This window comes from Prosopis cineraria, unplaced genomic scaffold (assembly GCF_029017545.1).
Source record: "Prosopis cineraria cultivar Desert tree isolate PC_DT_omini unplaced genomic scaffold, ASM2901754v1 PC7, whole genome shotgun sequence".
NCBI classification, from domain to species: Eukaryota; Viridiplantae; Streptophyta; class Magnoliopsida; order Fabales; family Fabaceae; genus Prosopis; species Prosopis cineraria.
In genome coordinates, this window is record NW_026555338.1 from 36,447,695 (window position 1) to 36,471,619 (window position 23,925).

Consider the following 23,925-nt stretch of genomic DNA (forward strand, 5'->3'; position numbering starts at 1 on the left):
AAACCATGGCTACAGACTTCTTTCAAAGGTTATACACTAAAGATGGACACTCTACTGATCCAACAACCATCCCTAGCACATTCCCTTGTCTATCTATTCCAGAGTTGCAAGACATCCATAAAATAATCACCGATGCTGAGATCAAGGAAGATGTCTTTTCAATGGGGGCCTTTAAAGCTCCGGGACCAAATGGTTTAACTGCCTTATTTTATCAGACTCATTGGGAAGCCATTGAAGAAAAAATTTGCAATTTTGTGAAAGAGATTTTTTCTAATCCTTGCAGAATTGAAGAGATCAATCAAACTAACATCTGTTTAATTCTAAAGGTTGATCAACCTTCATGCTTCAAAGAGTTTAGACCCATTTCCCTCTATAATGTAAGCCTGAAGATTGTGACTAAAATTCTTGCTAATAGATTTAAAGGGCATATGGATTTCTTGATCAAGCCAAATCAATGTAGCTTTATTGCGGGTCGTCAAAGTAGTAATAACATCATCATTGCCCAAGAAGCAATTCATGTGATGAGGAAAAAGAACAGACGAAAGAGCTACATGGCGATAAATGTAGACCTCGAAAAAGCTTATGATCGCCTCGATTAGAATTTCATTGCTCATACTCTTAGATGTGTTGGTCTAGGAGAACACCTCATAAATGTCATAATGGCTTGCATTAGTATAGCCTTGATGAAGGTGAATTGGAATGGTGAGCAGTCCCCTGAATTTAAACCCTCAAAAGGGATTAGGCAAGGTGACCCACTTAGCCCTTATATTTTTGTGCTGTGTATAGAGCGTCTGGGTATGATGATTCATCATTTGTGTGAGACTAAAAGGTGGAAACCTTTAAAGCTGTCCTTGAAAGGGCCACAAATCTCCCATCTTTTCTTTGCTGATGATCTCATTTTATTTGCTGAAGCATCATTAGATCAAGCATCCCTAATCAAACAGACCATGGAAAATTTTTGCAAAGCTTCAGGGCACCATATGAATTTGAATAAAACTAAATTGTTTTGCTCCAGGAATGTTTGCTACCAGCGTAGCTCAGAGCTAAGTCAAAATTTAGGAGTTGGACTAACGTCAGACCTTAGTAAATATTTGGGAGTCCCTCTTCTTCAAAAGAAAGTCAGTAAAGGTATATTCCTTCCCCTTCTCTAAAAGGTTCACCAAAGATTATCTTCTTGGAAGAGTACCTATCTCATTATGGCCGGGAGAACAATTTTAATCAAATCTGTCATTTCTTCCCTTCCATCTTACCTTATGCAAACCATATTGATTCCTAAAGGTATTTTGATGGAGATTGAGAAATATTGTAGGAAGTTTCTTTAGAAGAACAGGGAAGATCAAAGAAAGCTTCATCTATTCTCATGGAGCAAAGCAAAAGAACACAAGCACATAGGAGGGCTTGGCATAAAAGATCTTCATACCCAGAACAGAGCCTTCGTTATGAAACTTTGTTGGGCTCTACTCACTAAGCCTGAGTATTTATGGGTGCAATGCTTAAAGGCAAAGTATCAATGTGGAACGAGTAAATACCCAACAGTGATGAAAAAACGATCAGCGTCTCATATATGGAATAGTATCTGTAGAGTTTGGGAAACCTTTATGCAGGGGGTCAGAAGGAAAGTCAAGAATGGTACTACAACAAGTTTTTGGTGGGATCATTGGGCTCCGCTAGAGCAACCATTGATTACATATGTTTCAAGAAGGGATCATCATCTCGACCCACATGCTAAGGTGTGTGATTTTATTCTTCCTTCAAGCGCTTGGAATAGAGAGTTCTTACTCAGATTCTTCTCTATGGATATAGTTAACCGTATATCCACTGTCCAACCTTGTCTTAGCATACTTGAGGATGTGTTCTGGTGGAGAGCTAGTGGTGATGGTAACTTCACAGTAAAGTCTGCTTATAACTTCCTAGTTAGAAATATGGCTGCTAGTCGAAGTTTGGTTTGGAAATATCTGTGGAAATGGGATTTACCGAAAAAAGTAAAATTCTTCTTTTGGCAGGTTATACATGAGAGAATTCCTGGTAACCTTTTGAGAGCAAAGAGAGGGCTGACTTCGGATCCAAATTGTCCTTTCCAATGTGGCAGTGAGGAGAGCACTATACACATTTTGAGAGATTGCATGAGAGCAAAAAACACATGGAAGGAAATTATAAATCCTGTTTTTCATGACCACTTTTTCTCGTGCAGCTTACAGGAATGGATAGACTGGAATACTAAGCATCATATTGGTGGTAGACAAGTCCAAAAATAGCCATGGGTGAAAGTCTTTGGTCAAGTTTGTTGGTCATTGTGGACGCATAGATGTAAGGCAGTTTTCGAAGGAACACAATACAACACAGGGAATGTCTTGCATGCTTGCAGAAGGAAACTAATGGAGGAGAGAGATTTACAGACCCTTAATTTGCCGTATGGTACTACCAATGAATTGCATGAATACAAATAGACTCCACTACCACATGGGACACTTAGAATATGTAACACACCAAATTTTTTTTTTTAAATAATTTAACTCAACCATAGTTGGGTTACAGCCACCCAACACATTTTTATATCAATAATTTCAATATAAAATATTTTATAATTGGCTTCAACTCACACACTATAACATTTCGGATAAATTTTTACCTCCCACATGCCATTAGGCTAAATCACATTTGTCCATCCTTATACTCCCAACAAGTAAAATAAGCAATTTAATAAATTTTCAACACAAGCCAGTTATTTGGCCTTATAATCATGCCATTTTAACCAATCCAAAGTAAACCAAATATTAAAATTACAGTCATCCAAATTGTACCAAAAATAGAAATAGTTTGAAAGGCATGATTACATTTATATATTGATATAATTGACAATAAACAAAAAGCCCTATTATTGGCAATATAACATATTATAAATCATAAATTAAATACCCAAAAGAGACAGTGGATCTATACCACTAAGCCTCTGGGACTCCTCCACGTGTAACTCGTGGCTCTTCTCCTGAAAATTGTTAACCACATAATGAGACTCAAAAGTCCCAGTAACCAAAGTCAATTTATGATAGTGTATATAAACAGTTAAATGTGTGCTTACTAAGTGAGAATTAAAAATAATATAATTCCAACAAATATAAAAAATATTACAATACACACAAACAACCATCCTTATATCCCTCCATTAACCTCGAGCCGTAGCCCTCACTCGGTGCTAAATTACCCGGCCAAAGGTAGATTAGCCCGAGCCCTTACAAGCCACCTATTGAGCTCCAATAGGGGCGTACCACGTGGCACATAAATACAACAATAATAGCAAGTCTCCCAACACCTCCCACAATAATTAAACAAATTCATAATAATATTGCACAATTATACAATATTACAAAATTCATAATTTTCTCAATAATCACCCAATTAACAAGAAGTAACACTAATCACAAATTAAAAGCATGGTTACCTTGTGGCTTTTTCAATAAATTATTCCTTAAAATTTCTCTCTCACCACATTCTTCACCAGTAATACAATCTACAAATAACATATTATTTATAAATATTAGTTTCAATTTTTGAAACTAATAAAATAATTCTAATAATAGAATTAAAAATATAACATAATTTCTAATCTCAATCTTAATACAAATTTAGAGTTAATACTATTAAGTAAAATTTTTAACTCCTCTTTTAATTATCAATAAACATTAATAATCAAAAAAATTAGCTTCTAAACTAATTTCTATTATCAAAATTTTCTTTTTATTTCATAAATTCGTACCTAAAATACTCAAAAATTAAAAATTGAGTCTCTAGCTTAGAATCATAATCCTATAACCATAATAATTCATTTCTCGTCCCAAATAATCATCTAAACCTCAATAAATCAACATATATTTTCAGATCTAGTTTAGAATTTGATCCATAAGCCACAAATTCAAAGATCATCAATAAATTTATACTCTAGAACATTTATTATACTACTGACAACCTCAAAAATCATATTTATTCAACATAAATTCATCCCTCTTCCAGATCTTAAATTTTCTACCACTACAAACTCAGAAACTAAAGAAGAAGGATGACTAAGAAAAAATTTTAGAACACTTACTTAGTCTTGAAAAGCTTAAAATCACACCCTAAATATCCTATTAAAAATTCTTACCTTAAAACCCAGCACCGGTGAACTTGGCTCACAGATGCTCTCTCTGCCTCAGCTCACGCACGAAAGAAGGAATGAAGAAATGAAGGAACAGGTGAGTTTTTATAAAATTTCAGTGGGTCCCACACATTTTTTTTATTCTTTTCTCTCTCTTCTTCTTCTTTCTTTTTTTTTATTATCATTTTATTTTACTATTGAGGCGGCCGAAAGCATTCACGTTTTATTCCTTCTTCTTCTCTTTTTTTTTGCATACCTTTTCCCTTTTTTATTATAATAATAATTTAATAATATTTTTTTATTATTTTTTTTAATAAAATTTTTTTAAAAAATTTTTTTAATTTAGAATTATATCCTAAATTAGATTTAATAATCATTTTCTACTAATTTTCTTACCTCTAAATATTATTATTTATTTTTTTTAAATTTCTATTAACCCAAATTAACTATTAAAATTTAAATTGGGATGTTACAGAATAGATGTTGATGCTTCTACGCTTCAGTCCCAACTTTGTTCAGCATGTGGTGGACTAGTTCGAAACTCTGAAGGAAAGTGGGTAAGTGGATTTCTATATAAGCTGGGCTATTTACCAATTATCATTGCAGAAATCATAGCTATAAAGTATGGTACACAATTGAGTTTGAGCCTGAACATTGAACAGGCGGTTATATATTCTGATTCACTTAAAGCCATCTCTTATGTTTATCAAGGAGTTCATACTACTCATCCATATTATGAGAAAATATCTGAGGTGCAAAATTTGATGTCTAATCATAAAGATCTTAAACTTCTTTGTGCCCCACATGAGGCTCTGTCCTATGCAGAATTTTTGGCTTATATGGCTTATGAGTACTCAAATGAGTTGATGCTACTTCCTGACCCTCCCAGGGAATGTGTTCATTTGTTGATGCTTGACTATAGTGGGGGTTTGTCTCACTGATTTTTGGATTACTTCCTATGTAACTTATAATCCCCTCTAGCTTCGGCTAGCCTTTGGTATTAAAAAAAAAAGAAAACAAACAATCCCTTAAAAAGAAGAGAAGAGATGACATGGTAGGCACGTGAGATGCAGGTGCATGTCAAAGCGTTAACTAACGTCATCTTCCATCCTTGAAACTGATGCACCGAATGCAAAATCATCATGGTGATGTCGCTATCATGAGTCGAGTTAAGAAGATAACCTAAATATTAAAGTCAAATTAAGGCACTTTCTATCAACTTCTGTCCAGAATATAAAAAGCAGAGAAGATAGTTGAGAGGAGGCATACAAGAATTGGGCGCCACACAAACGTTGGGTACATAGAACCGTCATTGTTAATATTTGTGGCTTTCATTTAGTCCCTCAACCACACCATTTATAATACTTGGTAATCTTATATTCTCAATCATTTGGGTCAATCGAATCCAAACACTAATAGATAGGGAAGAAGGCCATCCAAAGGTGGAAGTGGAACCTGTAACATCCCAATTTAAATTTTAATAGTTAATTTGGGTTAATAGAAATTTAAAAAAAATAATATTTAGAGGTAAGAAAATTAGTAAGAGATGATTATTAAATCTAACTTAGGATATAATTCTAAAAAAAATTAAAAAAATAATTAAAAATAATAAAAAAATATTATTAAATTATTATTATAATAAAAAAAAGGGAAAACGTATTAAAAAAAAAGGGAAAGAAGAAGAAGAACAAATTGCTTTCGGCGCCGCGTCATGATTACATAAAATAATAAAAAAAAGGGGAGAGAGAGGAAAGAAGAAATAATATAAAAAAAGATGTGGGACCCACTGAATTTTTATAAAACTCACCCGTTTCCTTTCATTTCTTCAATTCTTTTCCTGCGCGCGAGCTGAGGTGGAGAGAAGCGAGTCGCCGGTGCGAAATATCTAAATTTTTAAGGTAAGAGTTTTTAATAGGATATTTAGGGTGTGATTTTAAGCTTTTCAAGACTAAGTAAGTGTTCTAAAAATTTTTCTTAGTCATCCTTCTTCTTTGGTTTCTGAGTTTGTAGTGGTAGAAAATTTAAGATCTGGAAGAGGGATGAATTTATGTTGAATAAATATGATTTTTGAGGTTGTTAGTAGTATAATAAATGTTCTAGAGTATAAATTTATTGATGATCTTTGAATCTGTGGCTTATGGATCAAATTCTAAACTAGATCTGAAAATATATGTTGATTTATTGAGGTTTAGATGATTATTTGGGATGAGAAATGAATTATTATAGTTATAGGATTATGATTCTAAGCTAGAGACTCAATTTTTAATTTTTGGGTATTTTAGGTACGAATTTATGAAATAAAAAGAAAATTTTGATAATAGAAATTAGTTTAGAAGTTGATTTTTTAGATTATTAATGTTTATTGATAATTAAAAGAGGAGTTAAAAATTTTACTTAATAGTATTAACTATAGATTTGCATTAAGATTGAGATTAGGAATTATGTTATATTTTTAATTCTATTATTAGAATTATTTTATTAGTTTCAAAAATTGAAACTAATATTTATAAATAATATGTTATTTGTAGATTATATTACTGGTGAAGATTGTGGTGAGAGAGAAATTTTAAGGAATAATTTATTGAAAAAGCCACAAGGTAACCATGCTTTTAATTTGTGATTAGTGTTACTTCATGTTAATTGGGTGATTATTGAGAAAATTATGAATTTTGTAATATTGTATAATTGTGCAATATTATTATGAATTTGTTTAATTATTGTGGGAGGTGTTGGGAGACTTGCTATTATTGTTGTATTTATGTGCCACGTGGTACGCCCCTATTGGAGCTCAATAGGTGGCTTGTAAGGGCTCAGGCTAATCTACCTTTGGCTGGGTAATTTAGCACCGAGTGAGGGCTACGGCCCGAGGTTAATGGAGGAATATAAGGATGGTTGTTTGTGTATATTGTAATATTTCTTATATTTATTGGAATTATATTATTTTTAATTCTCACTTAGTAAGCACACACTTAACTGTTTGTATACACTATCATAAATTGGCTTTGGTTACTGGCACTTTTGAGTCTCATTATGTGGTTAACAATTTTCAGGAGAAGAGCCACGAGTGACACGTGGAGGAGTCCCAGAGGTTTAGTGGTATAGATACACTGTCTCTTTTGGGTATTTAATTTATGATTTATAATGTGTTATATTGCCAATATTAGGGCTTTTTGTTTATTGTCAATTATATGAATATATAAATGTAATCATGCCTTTCAAACTATTTTTATTTTTGGTACAATTTGGATGACTGTAATTTTAATATTTGGTTTACTTTGGATTGGTTAAAATGGCATGATTATAAGGCCAAATAACTGGCTTGTGTTGAAAATTTATTAAATTGCTTATTTTACTTGTTGGGAGTATAAGGATGGACAAATGTGATTTATTTTACTTGTTGGGAGTATAAGGATGGACAAATGTGATTTAGCATAATGGCATGTGGGAGGTAAAAATTTATCTGAAATGTTATAGTGTGTGAGTTGAAGCCAATTATAAAATATTTTATATTGAAATTATTGATATAAAAATGTGTTGGGTGGCTGTAACCCAACTATGGTTGAGTTAAATTATTTAAAAAAAAATTTGGTGTGTTACAGAACCCCTCAAAATGCTCTTGTTACAGAGAATTCAGCGTTGGATATTTTAGCTTTATCAAATAAAGCCCTATGGTCCTAAAGAAATAATCTCATAGTGCATGTTGACGTTACATTGCGGCACCCCACCATAGGCCTTTTCGTCGCCGATTTGGTCAGCCTATTCTATGATTCTTTCACTTGGAACATCGCCCTTCGAATTCATTTGGCCATTGTATATCCCTTAAGAAAACATCATATGTGGAACCAAATGTTATTGTAGAAAATTAAACAATTATATGTAGAGAGAGAGAGATTAGTCATCATTGTTTGAATTTTTGTTTGCTGTGAAAGCCTATTGGTTTTTCCAATCTACTTCTGTTATATCCGCTTCACAGTCTCTTGATATACTTTGCAAGTAACCAATTTTTGAGAGCCTTCATGTAACATCTTGGAACTTAATTAGGAGTTAAATTAATTAACTAGAAGGTTTAGCTAATTAATTAGGATGATTAGGGCTTAATATTCGCGCTAAAATGGCCATTTACATCTATTAGGCTCCTAATAGAGTTGAAATTAGGTTTTTGGAGGTTGTTGAGCTAGTTTGGAGCCCAAATTTTTGGAATTAGTGATGCCGTCTGTTTTAGGTTGTTTATCAGGGTGAACAATGCTTTTAATAGCAGCGAGCATGCCAGAATTTTAAATTTAGATAATTGCTCAAAAATTAGACAAAGGGAGAGGTTTAAGGGTTTTGTTATAGCAAGTAAAGAGTGGCTTTGCTAGGGTTTCAACTAAGAGGAAGATTTTGAAGCATTTTAGGACTTTTATAGCACTGGGTCAGCTTCATTCACTACTACAAAATAAGAAATAAATGATAGTTATTTTAGTTCATAAATGATGGTTAATAAATGATAGTGGCTAATATTTAAAGTTCCTCCAATAAATAACATTATATAACCGTCATTTAAAATATAATTTTTTAATGATATGCTGCTCAAGGAAAAAAATAAATAATGAGTAAATGATTTAACCGTCACATAATGTAAAATAAATTGTGGTTATTTAAATAACCTTCATTTATTATGTGATTTTTTTAAATATGAATGCTATTATTTATACTAACCCTTTTGAACTCAAAATACCAGTAGACAGTCATTCCAACAATTACATATATAAATATCAATGGAATTTTATTGCATTCACTTGCAAAAAATTAATCAAACATCTCTTATAATAATCTATCAAGTAAACTAATGTATTTTTCTAAAGAAACTAATTTTTAAATAAACTAGCTAGTAAAACTATAAACGTCCTAGCTATTTCCTCTAGCTAGCTCTATTGATTTTCTTCATATGAGATCCACATTTGAAACATATATTAGTATCATTCTTCAGTTATCTCATTTATTTTTGCATTCTTGAATTCTTCAATATAAGAATCGTCATAGTACTGCAATATATAAATAATAATTTAATACAAATTAATTTTAATACATTAAATTTATTTTCAATTAAAAATGAATATTGTCGACGTACTATCTTAAAAATTATGCTCTTGTTATGGATAATGATATCTTTCGTGAACATCATCATGTAAAAGCCATAATCTAAGCCATTTTTTATTTGTCTCGGACACTATAAATTAAAAAACCAATGAATATTTTTTAATGCATTAAAAATTTACGAATTGTATATTTCAATTCAATAACAATTGTAATTACCTTTATTGTATTTTAAGTGCAGGTCGCATCAAAATTTGTAAACAATTTTAAAATTGATTATTTTGTGTTTGTGTAGTATAACACAATCACCCTAATAAAACAATCAAAAATATGTTAGTATAAAATTTAAATAAGTAAATAAATATATGAAATACTTTATGCATTTATATATTAATCAACTCCAATAAAATTTGCCAATTCTTTGGTTGCCATCCAAGATAATCAAGATAATATATCATTTGAGAGTTACTAAATGGTTTGATGGCGACCAACATTCAATAGTCTCTAATACTATTAACAAGTATTGCAAAATTATAATTAAATTTAAAAAAATTATTAAGATAAGTAAGAAGTAAGTTACCCTTGGTAGTATGGTATTATGAATAATGTTCCATTTTGTGCCCTTACTTTAAAATTTTCACTTAATGCATTTGCTTGCTATAAAATCTTATCTTTTTTAATTAAGTTATGTGCACTGACCTCATAGGGGCTAACAAAAACGAACTTCATTTGTATATTTAAAGGGACAATAAATTTTTCATACAAACACCTGCCATAAATATGTCAAATGGTCTTTGTAATTTCCTTCAATTTTATATTTCTATCCAATAGCCTTTCGTCTGTTCACTTCAACCATCTTAATCCTCTTATTATTTGATTTGCTCTTTGCAAAATTTGTTGGTCATTCATGTCAAACTAGGATCAGTACTACTAGGTCCATTGAGGCCAGTACTCCTTTGAGAAGTTATTTACTAGCAAAAGTAGAAAAACAAAATCAACAAATCAATTTTAATCATATACAATCCTAATGGGAATAAAATCTTCACAAAATAACATTTTCAAAACAATCGCAAGTAAATTACGATCAATTAAATTAGTTCTAATTATTATATAATTTGACTCACTAGTACATTTTAATATATAGTTTTCAACTTTATAATTATCTAAGTCAAATATAACAGAAAATTTAATTTATAAAATTATATCAAAAATTCATTAAAAATTACAAAAAAAAAGAAAAATATCATAAACATTATTTTCAAATATCCCATTGATTATTCTAAGGTTACAGATATCCTATATTGACAATCCCAAGCCAAGAAAACATCACTCATTAGAAAATGTCAAGATCTCAATAAAATAGTTATGATTTTTAGAGAAACTGCGTGTCAGTTTTGATCACCCAAATTAACTCCAATTGTAATAAAATTTGTCATACAAATACATTTTAATATGTAGTTTCTAACTATAAAGCTACTTTGATCAAACGAGGCATATAATTTAAATAAAAAATTATTCAAAAAATTCATTTAAAATTCATAAAAAAAATGCAATCATCATCAATATCCATTTTTTATTACTCATTTTCATCCTAATAATCATTCTAAGCCCACCTATATCATTCATTAGTATTTTAAAGTCAATAAATCATCAAACATTATCAAATTTGACACCCCACATTTCCAAAATAAGCAACACATGAGCAAAAATTTACACAACAAAAATCATCCAATAAAACAATCCACAACATTAAATAAATAATTCTTGTGACTAAGAAAACAATGGATATTGAAAACAAAGGAAGACAAAACAAAGAAGTCACGCCTTGAAGCAAAAAGGATTGAAACCTAAAGAAGAAGAACTTAAGACGGAGAATGATGGTATAGGCAACAGAAACTTCATGATAGAGGAACCCACGGTGGCCGACAATAGCAATGGAGGAAGTTTGTGAAAGTTTTTTCAATTTCATGTGTATATGGAGAAGAGAAAAGGAGAGGAAGATGATCGAGTGTGAATGAAAAATAAAGCCAAAGCAATACTTTAAAAGGGGATAAATGAGGGGTGTTTGAATGTTCGCCATTTATTCCTAAATAAATTATGAGTGTTTCAAACAATTATTATTTATCGTGAAGCAAATATCCATCATTTAAAATTTTAATTTTTTTTAATTTTTTAAAAATTAAAATATGAAAGGTTACATGATGAGTGTTTCAAACACTCGTCATTTAAAGGCTTCACAATAAATGACGAGTGTTTAAAACACCCGTTATTCATTATTTATCTTTTAAAATTTTTTAAAAACTTAGATTTAAAAATTTTAAATGATGAGTATTTCAAACACTCATTATTTTGTATTTAAAACCTATCATTTATTTTTTAACCATCACTCGCCTCACTTATATATGATGTATTTTTTTAACCATTATTTTTTGGCATCTTATATCGCGGTTTTTGTAGTAGTGATTATCTCTTTTCTACCTCTATTTCTCTTTGTTTTTCTATTTTAACCCATAAGGTAAAGGCTATTTAATGCTTATACGCCTTAGTTTTAATAACTGACAACCTTTATTGCCCATAAAGAGAAGTGTAGGATTGTATATAATGATAAATAATTCAATTCAAACTATAGGGGGTAATGACAGTAGTTATTGGGCCTAATAAAGGTTAAAAAAACTAACTTAGTTTTATAGTTAAAATGGATTAATTATACTTAATGTCATATTAGGCTTCAATCATGATTAAGAATTAATTAATGATGATTAGTCATTAATGCTGTGCTTTAATAATTTTATGTGTAAATCATAGTGTTCTTGAGTTTCGATTGGTGGGAAACTCCCTTCAAAATCCAAAGTTATAATCTTGAGGTGGTAAACATAAGAGTCAAGGTAGTTAAAAAACTAATAATTGCATATAATTATGTTTGCAATTCTTATTTGATTTATCATGCCTTTAATGATGTGTGTTGATTATCACGGTTTTGCTATAATCATGTAATGTTAAGTATATGGCTTAAATGATGATATAAGTTAGAGTATGATGCGGTTGTTGATTGTGTTGTCAAGCATGCAAAATTGTTATATGTTGCGCTATGTGATGTAGAATATGGCTTGATTGCAGTGGCAATAATTTGTCAATGCTAGTCGTTACTCTTACCATAAGGAACTAAACAATAGAGAGATAGTAGGGGTTTTACTCTTATATAAATCCAGTGATCTCAGCCATGATTCACAAAGTGAAAGCCCATTGCTCTTATTATAGGTGAGAGATTATTGTCAATCCGTGATTTTTCCTCCTTGTTAGTGATCAAGGCTCATCATCCTTACTATAGGTTGGTGTGCTTCTTCTTCCCCTCCCATTTTTTATCGATTATTGGGCGCTCGTTCTTCCTCTATTTTTGTTGATTTTATAGTTGGTGTGTTGAAGAGAGACCTAGTAGGTTTTTAGGATTGCTATTTGTTTCTAGTCCTATAAATGAAATTGATTTGCTTGTAGACCTATATTGATATGTTTTTTTAAGGGATAACCGGTTAAATTTATCACTTTTTTTATGAATTTGATTATACAAATATGTACAGGGGTAAATGGTTCTCATCTTCCCCCTTGTCTTTTCATCAATGGCAATAAAATGAAAATCATAGGAATTAAAATGAAAAAAAACAAGATGACAACATGGTTTGGGATATTGGCCTCTTAGCTCAAGAGACTAAACCTAGCCTAGTCTAGTATTAGGTTTGATTTGGATGATAAACTAGATTTCAAACCATAAGTTCTAGTCTACAGTATTTTCATACTATGTTTTAGGTTGATGCGCAACTCAATTTGGCATAGTATTTGCAAATACTGGGAGTACATCCAGTACTCATCAATCATTACTTTTGATATGATATAGACCATCAAAATTTAATCTAGAGGGTTTGAAATTAAAGTTTATTATCTTTATTTTTATTATTATTAAAATAAAATTTATAAAATTTTTAATAAATGTGTTTATCACCAACATGAGAAGTTTGTATTTAATCTGGACAATCTAAAGTCTAAGCAATCCATATTGATAATGAATAGATTTTGTTAACTATTTTAACAAATGTAAAACAAAAATAAAAATTTCAAGTTTGTGCTTTTACTGATTTGAAATAAATTTTACATTAGCCCCTCTTTCCATTGCAAGATCAATTTAATGGTAGATACCAACCTACTTCCCAACCACTATGTGCAATCCACAGTGGAACGGGATCTAAATCCTTCTTTTTTTGTGAGTATTTTCACCTCTTTCATTTCCTTAAAATTTCATAGTGCAATCCATTAACTTAAACTGGCATAGACAATTAGACAGCCACTCGATGAAGAAAGTAATTTGGTTCAACTATTTGGCTGGTTTTAATAGTTAATTTGGATTGACTCGCTTTAAACCAGCTAGTTTTGAAAGACCTAAGAAGAGACCAGAACCCAAAACAAGTTTTTATAGGTGAAAGCAAGTCTTCAAATTTGGCATTTGAAAAATAATAAACCCTTGATTTTTGTTCTTCAATCACTTGACAATTAACACTAGACAATTATAATCTTGTAGCCTTCAGCCTTCCACTTTATCTTTGTCTTCTTTATAGGTGAACGGTGGCATAGTAGCATGGTTCTATTTATAAGTCACAGTATGGCTTTTTAGATAATATTTGAAAGGTATTTCTAAAATTATCTTTTATGAGAGAGAAAATATAACATGATATTACTTTTTAGATTTGTTATATAAGGAAATATTTGAAATTCTATACACTTCATTCCTTGTACTTTTTTTTGTATTGATATTAATGAAGCTGGTATAAATGACTTATAAAGAGGACCAAAGAAGTACAAACTACAAGTTTTTTTAAAGCAACAAATAATTTTTTTAACAAACGAAAAAGAAAGGAAATGATGATCAATCAGAAGCTAGGAATTGTCAAGAAACTAGAGTTGGTAAATGGGCAGGCTGAGCCCATAACCAGCCTATATAGGCTCGGCCTTTATAGGCTTGGACCCTAAAGCTCGATTATCTCAATTTTACCCTGAAATTGAAGCCCAGCCCTTATTCAAAAGGCTCAAGGCTAAGCCTATAAGCCCTGATAGGAATAAAATAAAATAAATAAAATTTAATATTAAAATTTACTTAGAATATTTTAAAATTCAACATACATCCAACCAAAGTCTCACATAATCTAAAAAATAAATAAAAAATTTAAAAGTCTAAATAAGATGAAGGCAAACATCATCATCAATCCTAATGAAGATCCCCCTCATCATCATCCATAAATAAAATATTGAAACCCTCAGATGTAAGTCCACTTATGGAAGATGGAGGCTGAGGCTCAATATCAACTATCTCTGCAGCTTCTTCATCATCACCTACAATAATTAGCAATTAAATTGTGTCATTATGAAATATATATCTATGCATATATCACAAGATAAAATATAAAAATTATCATAAAATGGCACAAAACGATTCAAACAATTGCGGGTACAAATCAATACTTGCACATTATCCGGAAGGAGGCGGCAACGATACTTTGTGAGAACACGGGAGCCAATACTAAATGCCGATTCACTAGCTACTATAGTGATCGGAATACTCAGAACATCACATGCCATCCTTGAAAGATTGGGAAATCATTGTTGATTAATCTTCCACCAATGCAACACATCTAACTCTAAAAATTGATGACCATCAAGGGAAGCTTCTCCTAAATAATAATCTAATTTAGATTTTTCAATGGAAGAAGTATCCCTACTCTTGAAATTAAGGAAGTCTTGCATATAAAAAAAAATCCAAGTGTATCAAATAAGAAATTATAATTTATAAACTAACAACAATTAGATAAAAACTTACACCATAAGCTTGAGTCCAAGACATGGTTGGTTCCCTCTTCTTCTCTAACATCCTTCCACTAGTGCTTGAGCTTGGTTGACTTTGTATTGGAGTTGAACTTAGTGTAAGATTAATGGAAGATCCACCCATTTCTTTATATTGATCAAACATACAATACAACTTCTGCTTGATATTATCAACTTTCATGAAGTAATTTACAGGATCAATCAGTAAGTAAAAATAATTAATCACTTCAAGCTTTGCTCGTGGATCAAAAACACTTTCAATAGAAAGGATTACACTATAGTCACTCCAATACTTATCAAATTTCTCCTTCATTCTAACTGCCATACTAGAAATCACAGGATCACGATTGCTAGTGGCTTTATTCAACAAAATCTCAATTTTTGATATTTATCCAAAATACATATTTGAGGTAGGATAGGATGTGCCAGAAATTAAAGTTGTAATAATTGCAAATGGCTATAAAAAAGAACACATTTCCTTTGCTCTCCTCCACTCTTCATTTGACAAGCAATGTTTAAAGCTAGTGTCACAACAAGACATGCAAACAAAAGCTCTTTTATACCTTATTCCACTTTCAAGCATATCATAAGTAGAATTCTATCTAGTAGGCACATCTAATCGCAATCCTATTGAGGTGTCAATACCTCCAACTTGCTGAATACATTGCCTGAAAGTCTTCATCCTAGACTCTAACATCTTAATATACTTAATGCTTTCTCAAATTTTATTTATCATAATATTTGTTACCTTCAAACCTTCTTGAACTATTAAGTTCAAGATATGTGCACAACATCTCACATAAAAAAATTTCCCATCATAAATCAAGTTGTTTTGCAAAATCAACCTCTCTTTTAAGATTTTAGCCATACAATCATTTGCAGATGCATTGTCTAAAGTAATTGTAAAAACTTTCTTTTCAATGCTCCATTCACACAAGAACTCAAAAACTTTGCTAGCCAATTCATGTCCAGAATGTAAAGGCTCTATCTTACAAAAAGAAAGTATTATATTATTAAGTTTCCAATTTTCATCTGCAAAATATGCCGTCAAGCAAATAGAGCCTTCAGATGTTACAACAGTCCAACAATCAGAGGTCAAACATATTTTACTAGGAGTCTTTGACAAAATCACTTTCAACTTCTCTTTATGTAACTCATAAAATCTCCTAACATCTGACACAGCAGTTTTTCTACTCATAACCTTAACATCAGGATTACATTCCTTAAGTAATTGCCTTAAAAGAGGAAATTCAACAAAAGAATATGGCAAATCATGTTCAATAATCAACATTCATAACAACTCCCGAATACACAGATTATTGATTTGTTTAGGTCTAACATTACCTTCATTGTCTAACATCATCAAGCCTATGTTATAAAACTTTGGAAGAGCCACACACTATTTAATATGTCAACTTAGATGTGAAGTGCCATGATTTTCACCACATGCTAACAAAGTGCTACAACTATTACACTTTGCCTTTGTTGCTCCTTCTTCATTAACCGCTTTAGAAAAAGATTTCTAAACATCTGAGGTACAACTTTTAGCTTTCTTAGGTGGTTTCATGTTGAATGTAGTAAATTGGGAGGGAGTTGATTCTCTATTACTTTCCTCCTCAACTAACTTCTTATTAGTTTCACTACTCTTGGCATTAGATGATGACATACTGCAAATGAGCATAAATTATAAAATCAAGAAACCAAGGACAGTCGACAGAGCATTAATTAGAAATTCAAAGACAGAGCATTAACTAGGAATTATTACAACATAACCTCCCTAGGCACATTCAAAGTTATGACACATTAATCAGGAATTACAGCATAACTGCCAAGTATACAATCAAGAAACCGAGACAAAGCATTAACCAGATAAAAATCAAGACAGAGCATTAACCAGCATAACGCAAAATAGAATTTTTTGAAAAAAAATTGTTTGCAGACAGTTCCTGAGTTTCATCCAGCAGCAAACTAAATAAAGCTATTCTTCCAAGTTGAAATTGAGAATCAGAAGTAGATCTGAATTAGAATCAGTGTTGAAATCATACAACAGCGTTCAAGAATCAGAATCAGAAGCTGAAATCAAAATAGAGGCAAACCTAAAATTGAGAATCAGGAGGGAGGAGACACGACGTCAATAGGTTTAGACGAGTTGAGCCACACGACAAAGACAGTGAGAATTTGAGAGACAAAAACAAACTTGGACGCTCGACTGAGACGAAACCGAGACAAACAGACATTGATGATGGCTCGAGGAGGAGAGACTGAGAGAAGAGAGAAATTTGAGATCGAGAGTTGATACCGAAAGAGGGAAAGGGGGCTTGAGGCTCTGAGCTTGCCGGCTGATTTAGTGATTCTACTGTCCGCATGAGGCCGTGAGCATGAGCATGAGGGTTTTCATTTCTGTCATTCTGTGTAGTGCGTTTTAACTTTTTAAGATAGGTAAGGAAAAAAATAATAAAACGAGCTTCATGGGTCGCCCGAGCCCAAGCCCCTTTTTTAGGTCTTAAAAGGGCCAAGCTTCAAAGCCTGATTACCCCAAAAAATACTAAATTTTTAAACTCAAACTCTTATTAAAATGGGTTTAAACAGGCAGCCCGTCAAGCCCGGCCCTTATTCCCAACTCTACGAGAAACTCTCTAAACCAATGTTTTTAGAACTAGACCGGACATTGAACTAAAAAAGTCAGTGATTCATGGTTCGCATGATCCAATCAGTGACGTAATAATTAAATTAAAAAAAATTATATATGTATATAATAATCTAAATATAAGAAATACATATAAAATTGCTATTTAACTTAAAAAAATTAAATATTTTAAGTTTATCATGACTTAACAAGCCACATAATACGACATAATATCAAATGATTAAAAAAATTAGTCATTTTTTAAAAAAATTGATAAAAAAAGTTTTTTTTGAACAGTCCAGTTTTTAAAAACTGGATCCAGTTTTGGCTTGATTTTGATTCCCGGTCCAACCGCCAGTTCGAAACGGCTCAATCCTTAAAATAGCTTTTTTCTATGAACCAAACCGGAAATCAGATCGGTTGACGGTCGGATCGGTCTGGTTCAGTTTTAAAAACACTACTCTAAACACATTGTGGAGAGTATCACTAGGAGATTACTAAAGATATGTATAGATAGTATTGCTTAAGAGAGAATAATTTCTTAAATGAAATTCAAATTTCATGAGAGATTGTGATTCGATATCTAGGGATGTGTATAAAAAAAATCACTTAGGAAAAGATAACTTTTTAAATGAAGCTCAAATTTTTTCGGAGATTAATTTTGTGGTTACTTGCTATGCCTTGCAAAACCAAAAAAAAAAAAAAAAAGTCATGAAATGGAATTGCAGAACACATTGTAAGTGCCAAATTTGGAGTATTTTTTTCCTGATAAAAAAATGAAGCTTCCTGGTTTTTAAAAAGTTGTTGATGATGTGAATAATAGAAGGCATTTGTGTCTTTATTATTACGAATAATACATTTATTTTTAAAATAAAATCAACTCTGCGGAAAACAAAAGGTAAACAAACCCACTATACTTGAACTCTCTGGAAAATTTATTTCAATGACCATTGGTGGAATTTTTGAAGTTCTCGGCTACGTCAAACGGAAATGGCGTCCCAAATTGATTCCATGCTGACCTCACGATGAAAATCCTTTGCATTGTTTGTACCATCTACCAAGCCCGAGAAATTGGGCTACGCCTCAGGTAAAAGGATTTTGTAGTTTTAACATTTTTTAGTTTGCGATTTTGTAGTTTTAACATTTTTTCCTGCTTCTTTAGGATTTTGTAATTCAAACTTTTTTAATAATCTTTTGTAGTTTTAAATTGTAGATGGACCAAGTTTTACGTGCAAATGGTAAAGTTTTACTGTAAATAGATAAATTTTTATTTATAAATATTACAATGTTGATGTATTAAATTATTGACTTTTAAATTAGAGAGACTTGCTTGTAAATTAAGGATGTTTCAATTGTAAACCGTTAATTTTGAATTGTGAATTCAGTTAATAGTCATTGGTCATAGGAGGGTGGGTCAAGGAATATTTATATCATTTTACAAGAAAAATACTTACAACCAAGTATTAAGGGATTGGAAAATATTTTTTCAAATCCATTCCTTGATCTGGACTTGTTTATAATTTTCTCATATTTTTTCACCTAGGGTTATACACTGTACTGTTGGAATATTTTAAATATTATGGATTTGCATGGATTATTACTTAAATCCAGAATAAATTGACCTCTTACAATTTTGTGTATACTATGGCAAGGGAGTCATACAAGAGAGTTCATCTAGGCAATAGGGCAAAAGCCCCAACTTAACTTTTAGCTGTTAGCTACTTTTATTCCTATCACAAACTTGACTAGATGAGAGAACTTGTAAGAAAATTAATTAAGTAATTAAAGTTTTAAATGGTTATTTTGTTCAGTCTTCTTCAGGTTGAAACACCGTGCATTATAAGAAGTGGTTAATCTATCTAGTTTATCTAATGTACTCTCTATCTCCCTTTCTCTCTGCTCTCATGCTATGTGTTCTCCAAATAAAATTAAGAGAGTCTAGCAGGTTGTAAACATGCTCATTCTTGAAGCAATTGAAATTCTGAAGTCTATATTTTCAATTAGTTAATCAAGCTCGTTAAACTTTATTCTGCTTGTTTTATTTAATTATGGAGACATTTGTGGACTATATTTTGTACAAACAAAGAATCTCCAATTTAATATCTTTTTTCCATTATTCCATTCTGTTATCAAAAGGGGGACTTGAGGGGAGTGAGCGTTGAATCCTGACCTGTGATTGCGACGTACTCCTAATCCTACAGTGCCAGTGCCTAGAAAGCTTTGAGGTTCAAGTTCAACGAGCTCAATATTTTGGTTGGTAAACTAATTCATACTTTAAATCCTATTATTAGCTAACACCCCTATCAGCTGAATGCGATGTGCGATTCAAGAATATGACAATTCAATAGATTTTGTATATTTAAATTCAAGGCCAAATTCTGTGTTGAAATTCTAAACTGGGTGGGAAAAATTGATGATAACAACGAATCATAAGGATTTTCTTAAGGTAAAAAATGTATCTCTCTAAAGTTTAAACTATTTTCATTTCATATATAAGAGCAAGAACTTGAATTTCTACCGTTTGTTCAAGTAATGAAAACCTTACCACTTAATTTCCTTCATAAATTAAGCAATAAAAATAATCTTTGCCGTCTAAGGAAGTTGATAATTTTTTTTTAAAAAATACTATTTATTGGAGAAAACTATCAATCACTTGCGATGTCAGATCTGACTCTGAGTTAGTGGCTCAGTTGACTAATGGTAATTGGTCGTCCGAAAAAAAAACACTTTTTAACATTTTTGGCGGTCTAAGTCACGATCACGAATAACAAACTCAACCAGCTACATCACTACGTCAGGATTTTGTCTCTTTCCACGTCTCTAAAGTCTAAACTTTCCTAACTCTCGTGTTTGGACTTTCATTCCAGTTTAATTATTTTATTCTACAAAGAAGGCAAGTCCTAACTAATTCATGACACAACAAATTCTCGTGCAATGCGAATTAACACAGTTGCTAGGAGATAAGATCTTATTAGACGAGTAAATTGATAGTTGTGATCAACAGCAGACTGAAGATCTTTAACCAAAAGGATGAAAAAAATTTATTAATTAGCACGCCAAAAATAACGTATAGTCAACATTAATTATGATGAACAAGCGACTTGCCAGCACTACGAACATGAATTTACACGGTAAAAATGAGTAACTCAGGTTCTTGAGTCTTGATGCATCAAGCAATTAACGACGATAATGGTTGAAACCCAAGTTATGTCAGGAGAAGAAGCACCAAAATAAGAAAGCGAAGATGGTGATGACGGCGAAAATCAAAACCATGTCAAGTGTCTGATCGCTCCTCTCTCTTTTATCCCTCCTGTCTCTCTTGATGGACGAGAATTCCTCAAACCTCGCCTTTGCTTCCTCTTCGTTCACCATTTTCCTCCTCCCACGCTCAACCGCCCTTTGCAGAATCACCATACTCTGCTTCCCGTTCAGACTCCTTCCGTCCGTATCCTCCACCGTCAAGCTCACTTCCCTCACTCGCATCGCCCCTCCAACCTCCTCGCTGCACGTGCACGCCACCTTTATGTTGCACTGGACCCACTCCGACGGCCCTTCATCACACGCGATCACCGCCGCGTAAAAAAGTTCCAGTTCTCCAGTCAACCAGTGACGCTGCGCCGACACCGGCCTCCGGCTCGACAGATTCCCCGCTCGATTCCGGGCGGGGTCGATCAGGATCCAGCTGAGGCTCAAGGTGTCCTCCAGGTGCTTCATCCAATCCTCGTCTTTGCGCGCGTATTTAAGCGGCGTCGGAACCGATTCTTTCGGGCCAAGCAGGTCGATCCACAAAGGGGAACACTCGAACCAACCCGTGTGGGTCTGGGTCCGGTGGACCCTGGAGAAGATGGGCTTGTCATGATAATAAATATCCACGGCCGAAATCCACTCCTTTGCGGGGGCAAACGAGCGATCGAGATGATCGGGCCGGGAACAATGATGGAGGACGGGGAAGGAGTCGAGGAAAAGGGAACGGTGGCCGGCGGGGAAGTTGGAGATGACGGGGCGAAGAGTGGGATCACTGAGGGAGGGCCAGGTGGAGTTGCAGATATGACGCCAGAGAGGGTCGTGCAGGCAGAGGTTGCGGAACAGAGAGGAGGCAGAGGAGGCAGAGGCGAGAGACGGACCGTCGAGACGGCTGAGGACGTGAGCGTGAAAGAGGTCGGGGTGGAGAGTTGTGAGCGGTGCGTCGGAAGAAGAAGCCATGGCTGTGAGGTTCATGAGAGGAAATATCCGCTGGAGGGGCCTTTTACAGAGAGCTGATCCGTTGCATTTGGCGGCAGATAAAATCTAGATTCGGATAACACCGATTCAACGCCCTGCGCTATTGCTGAATCAGAGGCATGACTGTTCTTTCTTTTCTTTAATTTTTGTCTTTAATTATTGTTAAAAACATATATATTATTGTTCTTGGATAAGTTCAAATTTTAATCAAGTAATAACTAATTATTGATATTAATGTGGATATGCTCGGTCTCACGACACACTCGAGCATGCGGAGTCGTTTTGTCGTGAAGGTTGGATTTCGCCTGTGAGGGTGTTGATTTTTGTTCTCAATAAATGGAAATATAACTCATGGATAAAGTAAATAGAATCATGCAGTAAATGATTTTCAAGATTTTTTTTTTTTTGGACCAGCGATTTTCGAGAATATTAAATCCATAATATTTTACGTCCACGGGCGTTCCATCCTTCCAGGCCTTGCCAGCATGCTTCGACATGTTTTTCGAAATTTGAAAGAGGATGGAAGAGTATAAAGTGGGTGAGAAAGCACGAGGAAAAATTTCAATAAAGGCTTCGAGTCATATTTATTTAAATTTAAAATTTTTAAAATTTTAAAATTTCATTACAATTTAAGAGTATTAATTTAATATTAAATTTTTAAGTGAAATCACAAAAATATCCTCATTTAAATTAATATTAAAACATTTCTACGTTGCTTGTTATTTATACTTTTATATATATGCATTTCTTTGCTTGCTTTCGTGAGCTTTAACAAATATATTGTATTTTTCAACGGTTTTAAATGGTATAGCTTCTCCTACATTTAGTATGCTATCCGTGCAAGTTAGGTTGAATTACCTCTCTAATATCTTCTCAGAAAAATTATTTTTTCATCTGAACGAATTTAAGGTTTTGGTGCGACTTAAAGTGTGTTTGGATTAAAAAAATTTGCAATTGGAGTTGAAAGAAAAGCATGTAACTTAAATCTGATTTATGTTTGGATATATTTATTTAGAAGTTAGGTGAATAAATTAAAATTTATTTAAATAATTTGATTTAAAAACTAATTAAGATGTATAATAAAAAAATAAACATGAATTTTTCTTGTATGTTTTTTTGCAACTAATTTGATATTTATTTTAAGAAAATGTTAAACTTAAAATTATAATTTTTAAAAAACAGATTAAAAATAATTGTATTAAAATTAATATTTAATATATGGAGAAAAATAATTTTGAAGAAAAATATGTATAATTAATATACAATTGAGAAAAATTATAACAATTTTTTTTCAAATTTTATATGGGTTCAACATGATGTTGTTGCTTGTTTCTAACAAAATGGAATAGACTGAATAAAATTTATTTTTTTCACACACAAAAAAAAATACTCCTTTCGTTAAAAAATATAAGACATTTTTTGAGAAATTAGATAGTAAAAAATATAAGATATTTTTAATCTTACGAAATATAATCATTTTTTTTAAAAAAAGTGTTTATATTAATAAATAATTTTATATCTATTGTAGGGTGTTTAATAGAAATAAATATAAAAATATATAATTAGTTTGAAAGTAGATAATTACTTTTTAAAAATAAGATTTAGTTAAAAATATTTTATATTTTTAAAGGAGAGGGTATTAGTTTTCCTCCTACACCACTATCCATATTCATTTATCTCTCTCTCCCCCTCCACGTGACTGTCAACTTCTTCATCGGATTCTCTTTGCTTCCCATGGGATTTCCCCTCTCATAATTTCTCCCTTTTTATTTCTTTTACTTGTTCACTGGATTCTCCTTGCTTCCCATGGGTAAAGCAGCTTTGATCATGAACTTTCTATCCTCATTGGCGGCGTTGGCTGTCAGTTCGAACGGCAACGACGGCGAGAAGAAGGAGAAGCAACGGTTGTGCTTGTATAGACTGAACGACGGCAGCAAAGAAGACAAATGGGAGCTAAACACAAGAAGAAGACGAACAAGCAATCTGGTGATATGAGAGGATAGGA

At 32.3% G+C, this 23,925-nt stretch overlaps 1 protein-coding gene across 1 annotated transcript; it reads right to left on the minus strand.

Annotated features, from left to right (window-relative positions):
* Nucleotides 1–20,909: 20,909 nt before the first annotated feature.
* Nucleotides 20,910–21,902, minus strand: LOC129316804 (probable F-box protein At2g36090). Its single transcript, XM_054961175.1, has one exon. It carries the CDS (start codon nucleotides 21,900–21,902, stop codon nucleotides 20,910–20,912), a length of 993 nt encoding a protein of 330 aa, XP_054817150.1.
* Nucleotides 21,903–23,925: the final 2,023 nt, after the last annotated feature.

Excerpts from the sequence above, each read along its gene's own strand:
- LOC129316804 (XM_054961175.1), bottom strand. The coding sequence starts at position 21,902 with ATGGCTTCTTCTTCCGACGCACCGCTCACAACTCTCCACCCCGACCTC.